A 10,758-nucleotide genomic window follows, 5' to 3' on the forward strand; every position below is an offset into this window, starting at 1 on the left:
GATTGACTATTTAATTGTATCATCAGGGATATTTCCTTGTTTACATGACTTTGAAATTATTGATGGACTTGTAATTAATTATTGCGGTTGGTTAGCTTTAGAAATAGTTTGTTTCAGAAACCTAGATATGGTATTGTATAATATATATATATATATGGTAGTGTATAGTCACTTTACGGAACAGAGCAATGTTATCGCTGGGTAGGTATAACGTTACAGGTGTGCTATCTTACATTGTTTGGCTCTAAAGTTATAACGCAATATCCTCCAGGTAGAGTAAATAAAAAGTATAAGTAGAGAGGTTTATTGACCGAGTAAATAGCTGACATGGCAGACGGTCTTCGAACAGACTGGAACTATAAATTAATACAGTTTAATTAATAGTATATAATTAAACAAATTTATTTTGGATTTTCGATCAATAGATTTGAGTAAAGGGCGAGTGTTAAGAGTGAAATAATGACCCGTATATCAAAGGTTAATTTAATGGCTGTTCAGTTATCTCTCAATTACAGAGAGTCTTGCCATTAGGCAGTGCAGGGGGATATAAATTTTATAGCTGTCAGGGCACCGGTCTCGGTGGCCGTTTGTATATGTCAGATAAGGTTAACTGATGACCCCTCCGGGATAAGGGAGGCACAAATTAGCTTCATGCCTATTGCATCTGATAATTGTTTAAATAATCATTTGTCATGTAAAGGTATATCGGGAGTATCCTGCATGAAGCTAATCAGTTCTCAGTAAATCCTGTAGCACTTGACACGTTCATGAGCAGCACTCTTATAACAACCGATTTTAGTATCGAATTATTTTTTTTTAAACTGTGTCATACTGGGAATATTGTTAAACTGTGTTATATTGGAACTATTGTGTTAATTCGGGATATCTTCCGTGTTATTGGAATATTGTACGAGTGCTAAGTACGGCTAGTAGGAACATTGTATTACTAAATTGAACAAATCATGCCAGTGTATAACAAATCGTCCACTAAGAAGAGGCCTGCAGGGACTCCCTCTAGAGCGTTGGGTCAGAGAAAGAGAAGGAGGCCAGCACGTCTCCAGACGGAAGGAAACACAGAGCCGGAGCCGGAACCTCAGCAGGAGACGGGGCTAGAGCCGGAGCCGGAGTCGGACAATGTCACGGGGGAACAGGCACGGGCGCCCGTTGAGAATGGTAGGCCAGAAATTGATTTAAATCCGGTGAATATTAGGCCGCAAAATGATTTGTCAAAGGTTTGGAGGGTGGCTTTAGGTGAAAATAATGCTGGTAGGGGCGACTCGCTAACTGCTGGCTGCAGGCCTATTTTGCCACATAGTGAAGGGTTTACAGGTGGTTTATGTCAGGAGGGGTTTTCACCTTTTTATTCTTCACTACCAGATTTAATCAATTGTGTGGATGACAATGTAGCGGCTCATGTACCGTTGCAATTATGCCAGAAAATATGGGCGAATCAATACGTTAATTTAGCGTTGTTGCTAAAAGGTAGCGCAGAACTCCATGAATTTTATGCAGGGAGTAACCTATGTATTAATGAACAGGGCGTTCTGGAATCAAGGCCTAGAGTTCTCAAGGATAGGATCCCGAGCATAGAGAAATGGTCGGATGCCTTCCTGATTTACATGCACATATATGTGCGGAAATTTCCTGAAAAAACTCTAGAGCTTATCCAGTATATGATAATTATTAGGGACGCAGCCAGTAGGTGCCAGGGGGCGGGTTGGAGGATCTATGACGAGCAATTTAGGCTACGTCAGGCGATCTGCCCTCAATCATGGGCTAAACTGAATTCAGACCTGTGGTTAAGGTTGATGTCAGTACCACGTAATATGGGTGGGTCGACTGCTAGCACATACGCAAGTAGCGCTGCTGGTTCAAACTATCAGAATATCAGAACAGGTGTGTGTAACGCATACAATGACGTAGGGAAATGTAAATACAATCCATGTCGTTTTAAGCATGTTTGTAGGAAATTTAATGGTGGACACTCACAAATGAATTGTAATTCCTTTCGTGCCAAGCAGGAATCACAACAGCTGGGTACCCAAAGAAATAACAGAAAGGGAAAAACACAGCTTGGGGGCAACGCCAATAAAAACTGATGTGTTAGAAGCTTTACTTAGGGATCATTCGAACAGAGTTCTAGCGTCAGAGTTAGTAAACGGTTTTAAACATGGTTTCCCACTTCATTATACTGGCCCTAGAGAAACAACACATGCAAATAATTTAAAGTCTATTCGCGAAAATAATCATGCTGCTAGGGAGAAAATTAGGAAAGAGATCGAGTTAGGAAGAATAGCAGGTCCATTTAAAGTACAACCTTTGCCTAATTTGAGAATTTCACCATTGGGCTTAGTTCCTAAGAAAAACACCGGGCAATTTAGGCTAATTCATCACTTGTCGTACCCTCAAAATGCTTCTGTTAATGACTTCATTGATCCAAAATTATGCTCAGTGTCGTATACAAAATTTGATGAAGCAGTTAGAGTGGTCCAAAGGCTTGGAAGGGGGGCGTTATTAGCTAAGGCAGACATCAAATCTGCATTTAGGATAACCCCAGTGTGGCCTGATGACTTTGATCTGTTAGGCTTTAAACTTGACGATATGTATTTTTTCGACAAATGTTTACCAATGGGTTGTTCTATCTCTTGTTCTATTTTTGAGAAGTTTTCCACAGTCATAGAGGAAAACGTGCTTAAGCGATTGGGCAACGGGGAGTTACTGCATTATTTAGATGATTTTTTATTTGGAGGTGTTAACAACGCGAACCATTGTTTCCTGGCTTTAAAAGAATTTGAGATTCTATGTAGTGAGTTGGGCGTTCCTATCGCGCCGGAAAAAACGGAAGGGCCTTGTACTGTTCTATGTTTTCTTGGGTTAGAGATCGATACAATAAATATGTGTATCCGGGTTCCCATGGAAAAGGTGCAAGAAATAATCCAGAAAATTAACACCTCACTCCGTAAAGGTCGCGCGACATTAAAACAAATGCAGTCCCTGTTAGGAGCTTTAAATTTTGCTTGTAGAGCAATCCCGCCAGCGAGAACTTTTTGTAGGCGCCTTATTAACGCCACCATGGGGACAACCAAACCTTATCATCATATAAGGATCACACATGCACTACGACAAGATCTAAAACTATTAGTAAAAATTTTTCATTCTTTTAACGGCGTGTCTGTGTTTTGTGATCAATTTTGGATCACCAATTCAGATTTACAGTTATTTACTGATAGCTCGGCCAGGAAGGGTAATGGACTTGGTGCATATTTTGAGGGACGGTGGGCATTTGGCACGGGGCCCGAATCCTGGTTTCAAGCAGGCTACACTGATGACATAACGGTATTGGAGTTTTTCCCAATTCTAGTTGCAGTGTACATTTGGGGGGATAGACTTAAGAACAAGAAAGTACTATTCCGGTGCGACAATCAATCTGTTGTTGCAATTCTCAATTCCATGACAACCAAATCCGTTACTGTCCTGACATTGCTCAGGGCGTTTGTACTTCGTTGTTTAAGGATGAACATTTTATTTAAAGCAGAACACATCCAAGGTAGTGTTAATGTTTGAACTGATAGTTTATCCCGCTTACAGCTGAACAAATTCAGGGAATTGGCTCCACAGGCGCAACCGGAGCCAGAGCGGGTCCCGTTATGGATTTGGTCGATCTTCAACCTCAGCTTGGACGACTTTTAGCTGCCAGTATGTCGGAAAATACGAAGTCACTTTACTCATGTGCATTAAATAACTTTTATCAAATAAGACAAGTTATTAAACTCGACCATGTATGGCCTGTCCCTATCGAGCATGTTTTGCTGTTTATCTGCCATCACTCTCAGAAGGGCTCATCTCCCTCTACAGTACGTTCGTACTTGTCGGCGATTAGTTACGTACATAAGCTCAATAGCTGGCGAGATCCAACATCATGCTTTATTGTACGGAAGGCAATTGAGGGCCTTAGAAGATTAAAAGTCTCTATAGATACCAGGGCTCCAATAACATATGATGTACTGACATTGATTCACGGTAAATTAGCGCATGTTTGCTTCAGTAAATATGAATCACTATTATTTAGAGCAGTGTTTTGTTTAGCATTTTTTGGTCTATTCCGGGTTGGGGAGCTTGTGTATACATCTGCGAAATTGGCACATAAAGGTATGATATTCAAATAAATAAAGATCTTACAGAGATGGTCATTATATTAAGGCAATCAAAGACAGACCAGCTTGCTAAAGCATTTACTGTGGTAATCCCATGTATCCCTGGAAATGTCGTCTGCCCTATTAAAAACATGCATGCCTTCCTTCAAGTACGAACTTGCTGCTCGGGATATCTATTTTTACATTTAAACGGTACACCTCTAAATAGATATCAGTTTGGTGAGGTGCTGAAAAAATGCATTGTTTCGTTAGGCCTACCTCAAGGAAATTTTAAGTCACACTCATTTAGAATTGGCGGGGCAACAACGCTAGCAATGAAAGGCGTGCCTAACGATAAAATCAGACAGCTAGGCCGGTGGCAGTCATCGACCTACAAAACCTACATCCGCTTTTGATTGATATATGAATACATGTTAGAGAGCCGCCCCTTTTGCATATAAGGCTAGTAATCGGCACAAGTTCTTTCAGATGTATGGATAGTTGGTTCATCGATAATATACTGGGCACAACGGATGTCTGTGAAGCTGCTGGACAGCCATTTGAAGCTTAGACACAGAGGCGTTTTGGTGCGATGGTCGGGGCACAGGGGAATGTCTTGGTTTCAGCTATTGAATGTTATTAAGGACCAGCTGTCACTAAAGCCTCCACCAGATTTTCTAATACTTCATACTGGAGGTAATGACTTAGGGTCCATCCCCACTGGCGGCCTGTGTGCCCGTATCAGGCAAGATGTCGAGCATCTGCACGAAATGTTGCCTGGGTGCACTATTATCTGGTCTGATATTTTACCAAGGATTACCTATCGGGGTTGTGACAAAGTACAATCTATTGAAAGGAAAAGAAAGAGAATAAATAGGTCTGGCAGACTAGCAGCGTTAGATGTTGGGGGTAGGGTGATTAAGCACCCAGATATAAGTCACACATGTAAAGGACTGTATTTAGGCATGACAAGGTTCATTTAAATATGGTTGGTAACGCCATATTCCTAAACACGTTGCAGGAAGCAATAGAATGTTTTATAACATCAACTGATCATTGTGTTTATAATAAATGATACTGTATACAACCTCAAGTGTTTTTGTATGGATTACGGAACTGTATAGACAGTTCCGAGTGGCAGGATATGGCGGGCAGGCATATAATTACACAATTTTGTGTCATATTATTTAATTCTGGTGGTATTAATTATACTAGACCGTGCTCTGGTCGGCCAATAGTCTTGCTATGGTTTACCCTGGGGGACTAAATCTTGCTATGGAGGTATCCTAGGAGTTTCTGGCAGGCCAGTGCTAAGTCTAAATATAATAATCCTGATCTTGTAATGCTTGCCACGTGCTATCCTGGGAGCTAAAGGCAGGATTATGGTTTCTCCAGGCTGGAGATGTTGGTTCCTCTTGCGAGAGGTGGTTTCGGTTTTTTACAAGTGCAGGCAAAATCTGCTAGGTCAGAGGGCAAGGGGCTTTATGTCCGGATACCTGCGGGTAGACATTTAGCATGGGTCCTTGCCTTTGCATGCACTTGTAATAATAAGTTTTGGCTGCGGCCATTGTCATACTAAATTCATAAATTGATAAGCCTGCTCGCCATATTCTGAGGTTGTATACGTTTCATATTAAATGAGGCTGCGGTCATTTAAATCCAAATTCATTGTTTGTTTTTTGTTATAAAGAAGAAAAGTATACTAAAATAATACAGTTTAATTAATAGTATATAATTAAACAAATTTATTTTGGATTTTCGATCAATAGATTTGAGTAGAGGGCGAGTGTTAAGAGTGAAATAATGACCCGTATATCAAAGGTTAATTTAATGGCTGTTCAGTTATCTCTCAATTACAGAGGGTCTTGCCATTAGGCAGTGCAGGGGGATATAAATTTTATAGCTGTCAGGGCACCGGTCTCGGTGGCCGTTTGTATATGTCAGATAAGGTTAACTGATGACCCCTCCGGGATAAGGGAGGCACAAATTAGCTTCATGCCTATTGCATCTGATAATTGTTTAATTAATCATTTGTCATGTAAAGGTATATCGGGAGTATCCTGCATGAAGCTAATCAGTTCTCAGTAAATCCTGTAGCACTTGACACGTTCATGAGCAGCACTCTTATAACAACCGATTTTAGTATCGAAATTTCCCCACCATCCACCCCTTTCACACCGCCCTATTTCAAATAATTTAGTATTTTTGTTTTAAATTAAAGAGTACATATATTTAAAATAAGGTATCTTATGTTGTATTAATAAATGTGTTTACCGCTGACGGTGGATACAAAGCTATACGCATACATTCAAAGTTGTATTTAATTATTACTTAATGCATTTGAAAGTTAAATGCTTTTGTGTTTTATTAACAATTTTCTGCTGTCGAGTTTATCTCTTTCAGTACTTGAGTATTGTGGACACACCAGAAGGTGGACATGGGTCTCGAGTGTAACAACATTTTCTGTGAATTGTCTCCAATTATCAACCATATGAGAGCTGTGTATCTTGAGTGACTTTGAATTTTGGTGAAAAGAGACAATTACATTACGACATAAGGACTCGAATGCGGGTCAGCGGTTTTGGAATACTGTGTATTGGACTACGATCGCGAGTGCTATACTTTTATGGTGCAGTCTTTATTTCAGGGCAGGATATGGCGGGCAGGCATATAATTACACAATTTTGTGTCATATTATTTAATTCTGGTGGTATTAATTATACTAGACTGTGCTCTGGTCGGCCAATAGTCTTGCTATGGTTTACCCTGGGGGACTAAATCTTGCTATGGAGGTATCCTAGGAGTTTCTGGCAGGCCAGTGCTAAGTCTAAATATAATAATCCTGATCTTGTAATGCTTGCCACGTGCTATCCTGGGAGCTAAAGGCAGGATTATGGTTTTCTCCAGGCTGGAGATGTTGGTTCCTCTTGCGAGAGGTGGTTTCGGTTTTTTACAAGTGCAGGCAAAATCTGCTAGGTCAGAGGGCAAGGGGCTTTATGTCCGGATACCTGCGGGTAGACATTTAGCATGGGTCCTTGCCTTTGCATGCACTTGTAATAATAAGTTTTGGCTGCGGCCATTGTCATACTAAATTCATAAATTGATAAGCCTGCTCACCATATTCTGAGGTTGTATACGTTTCATATTAAATGAGGCTGCGGTCATTTAAATCCAAATTCATTGTTTGTTTTTTGTTATAAAGAAGAAAAGTATACTAAAATTAACCATAAATTAAGGATCTCGGGTAAACTTCTCGATAAGATTAGGTAAGAGTACCACAATAGGCGCCCGCCACACGTGTACAGGGCAGTAAGTGAGGGATACATGTAGGTGCGACAAGGAGGGGCAATTAGTGATTGGATACATATTGACAGAGGGGATAAAAAGACGGTGGTTTCATAGTTAGAGAAGATGGACAATGAGAGCAGCGGCAGATAGTTAAGAAGCAGAGAAAGCTCGAGTGAACAAGACCTAATGTCTCCGGACAAACGAAACCACGGTACACATTAGTGTCTCCGGACAAACGAAACCACGGTACACATTACAGTGTCTCCGGACAAACGAAACCACAGTACACATTAGTGTCTCCGTTCAAACGAAACCACGGTACACATTACAGTGTCTCCGGACAAACGAAACCACGGTAATCTCTCCAACAGTATGTTCCACGTCTTATAGTATTTCGACTGATCCTATTGTATGTATATATGCATCTTATCCATCTTAAAGTTGAAAAAGTGGCTCAATGAACCGAGCTATGTATGAAAACTTCTCTCCGCCCACTACTTCATTTGATTTTCAGTTTAATGTACTTAGTAGTTATCTTATTACTGTTTTCCATTTGGGAAAATACATGTACCACTGACATTTTTGGAAAACGTTTTTTTTTTTGTCTAGGGGAAACTGTACTGGAAGTCGACAGAAAAATAGGGCTAAAACTCACTGAATTGAAAGTGTTGATTAGCCATCTTTAAAAATTGTAGAATCTATATGATAAAACAAAAATGTTTAACTCAAATTTAGTGTTTGCGTGTATTTTTTTTTTTTTTTTATGTAAAACTCTAACAATTTGGCTGCCTGGTAAGATATTTAAGGCTTCATTTATAAACGCTATTAAATCTTCATATCAAAAGGAGGAAATCGAAGGGAGTGGACAGGTTTTGGGATGCCGGAGCTTAGCAAGAAGACTATTGTCAAAACATGACATAGCTGCTGGAAGGTACCTTAGGGGATATATATACTTATATAGGTGGTGTTGTTCTGAAATGATTGTCTTCCAACTTTCTGGTGGCGTCACGTGACTAGGTCAGTGTTTCTAAATATTATATATGGTCGTTATTACTATACATGCAAGTAGATTAATATCTTTAATTAAGGATCAAATCATAGATAGAAAAGTAATATTGTTGAATTTTTGAAAGCTCTATGTATTTCATTGTGGTGAACGATTACATTTTGTTCCTGTTCTTTGCAATATTAGTCTCATTCAGAATCAAAGAGTCGATCACAAAATTAATTTTGAACCTGAAAGTTGTGTACATTCAAATATACATGTGTACACATGAATTGGTAGTCCTTGTAGATCAATTTTGTGCAACTTAATTCATTAAAGTAATGTCGTATATCAATATATAATGTACTAGAGACATTTTTCTAATTTCTGAAACCACTGAACATAAATCACGGAATGGAAAAAAACGGACACTTTTCGAAACTACGTATACCTAAAAAGAAGCATTCACACCAAGACAAGGCAGACAGATGGGGCAGATATATATCATCAATGGAAGATAATAATAATTGATGAAGGAAGACAACTTTATGACTCGTGCCCTAACTGGGCCTCGAACTCACGATCTTGGGCACCCAATCGCCGAGCCAGAAATACCCGCAGCTTTAACCGCTGCGCCACATTGGCGTTCTTAAAAAAGTTTCAATGGCGCATTGATGGTCGGCCCGATATCCTGACATGATCAAAGTGTCATGATCATATATATATATATATCCTTACATAGTATTACACATTACAAGAGGAAGCAATACGGTTACCATTCTCATTAGTCATCAAAATTCGTAGGCAAATTTAATTGCATTGATGCCATTCAATAAAATATCTCGTATCGCAGTGTGTTAATCAAGAGTATCAACCAGAAATTCAATATCAAAATAGTTTTTATGACATACACTATCGTCTGTTTTCGGAAAATCCAAGTTGTCATTTAATAATTAAGATATCTCATAAAAGATATAATATATCTTATAAAGAAAATTAAATAAGATATCTTATATATTTACAAGATATCTGATATATTGCACAAGACATCTTATATATTATTATTTAATTTGAGATAATGGCACCCCCCCCCCCCCCCCCCCACTCGATGAATGAAGGAGCCAAACAGAAAATGAAGCCGCGTGCCTTCCTACAAAACGGAAGTTACCTTAGAGAGATATGTTATATATATTATATAAGATATCTTATATCTTTTATGAGATATCTTATATACTTTATAAGATATCTCATATTAAAAAAGTTTTTAAGATATCTTCTAAAAGATATGATATCTTATATATTGTAAAGATTTTTGTCAGATAAGAAAGCCAAGTGATTAATCGTGTACAAAAAATAGTAAGTAGCTGTATTTTTTGTCCATTCCGCTATCGGCCATCGTAGTTAGGCATGTATCAAGTAAAAATGTAAACATTGATATATGTTTCTTCGTGAGTATGTGGCTTTAACAATAGTAGTGAGATTATGACATGACATGATCATCCTGTTTTTGTTTTTATGAATATCATGTTTGACACATGTGTACAGGTGAATGTACCTTGGCGCAGTCAGGTTTTGTTCCGAGTTGTGCTATAAATAGCTGTCCTGTAGTTTGGTAGTTTTTGCTCATAAAATGTGGCTTCACAGTACATGTGAAGCGTAGCAGATAGACAGTTGAAGTTAAGGGGCATCTAAACAGCAAATCCAGCCAAAACAGTTGATATTTTACAAGGCTATACATCCCTACTAGGGTGTTATTTAATAGAAATAACTTGATACAATTTTGATATGTATCATGTCAAACTGTGGGCCTTGCTGTTGACATTCAATTTGTTCAGTAGTTCTTAAATTTCAACAAAACATGAGAAAAATGCATGTTTCAGGGGGACATAATTAACTCATTTGCATATCATTTATTGTGCAAAACAGTCATGTCGTTTTGCTAACAAGGGTCTAAAGCACAAAATAGGAGCATTGGTTTGACTAGATTGGACTTTATGATATGTATTAACACTGATTTTATTTAGACCTTGAAATGCAAATGGCGGTTGTGAATAAGATCAGACAATTATGGCATATAAGAAGGTATTTCAAACGTCAAAAATGCTCATATTATCTACTATAGAGAACTCTAGACATGGCAGGAAGACTGTTTTTAGGAAAAAATGTTCATCCGTTGAGTTTGGGGTAAAAGATATATATTTCTGAAAAAGGCCCAAAACTCACCAGTTTGACAATTTGTCTTAAAATGGTCATTCTTACTATAATCAGATGTCTTAAATGTATTATATAGGAGCATTTTTAATGGCTGAAATGCCTCCCTTTATGCCATATTTGTGTAATATCATCCACAGC

General features: G+C 38.6%; 1 protein-coding gene across 1 annotated transcript; it reads left to right on the plus strand.

The window, feature by feature from the left end:
* The first annotated feature begins 697 nt into the window (after window positions 1-697).
* On the plus strand, window positions 698-5,797 carry LOC117338229. The gene is made up of 2 exons (XM_033899492.1): window positions 698-1,173; window positions 4,623-5,797. Exons 1-2 carry the CDS (start codon window positions 963-965, stop codon window positions 5,114-5,116), a joined length of 705 nt encoding a protein of 234 aa, XP_033755383.1. The 5' UTR covers window positions 698-962; the 3' UTR covers window positions 5,117-5,797.
* The last annotated feature ends 4,961 nt before the right edge of the window (window positions 5,798-10,758 follow it).

This window comes from Pecten maximus, chromosome 11 (assembly GCF_902652985.1).
Source record: "Pecten maximus chromosome 11, xPecMax1.1, whole genome shotgun sequence".
Lineage (NCBI taxonomy): Eukaryota > Metazoa > Mollusca > Bivalvia > Pectinida > Pectinidae > Pecten > Pecten maximus.

Excerpts from the sequence above, each read along its gene's own strand:
- LOC117338229 (XM_033899492.1), top strand. The coding sequence starts at position 963 with ATGCCAGTGTATAACAAATCGTCCACTAAGAAGAGGCCTGCAGGGACT. Across the intron at positions 1,174-4,622 it reads ACGGGCGCCCGTTGAGAATG|ATGTATGGATAGTTGGTTCA; the intron begins GTAGGCCAGAAA and ends AAGTTCTTTCAG.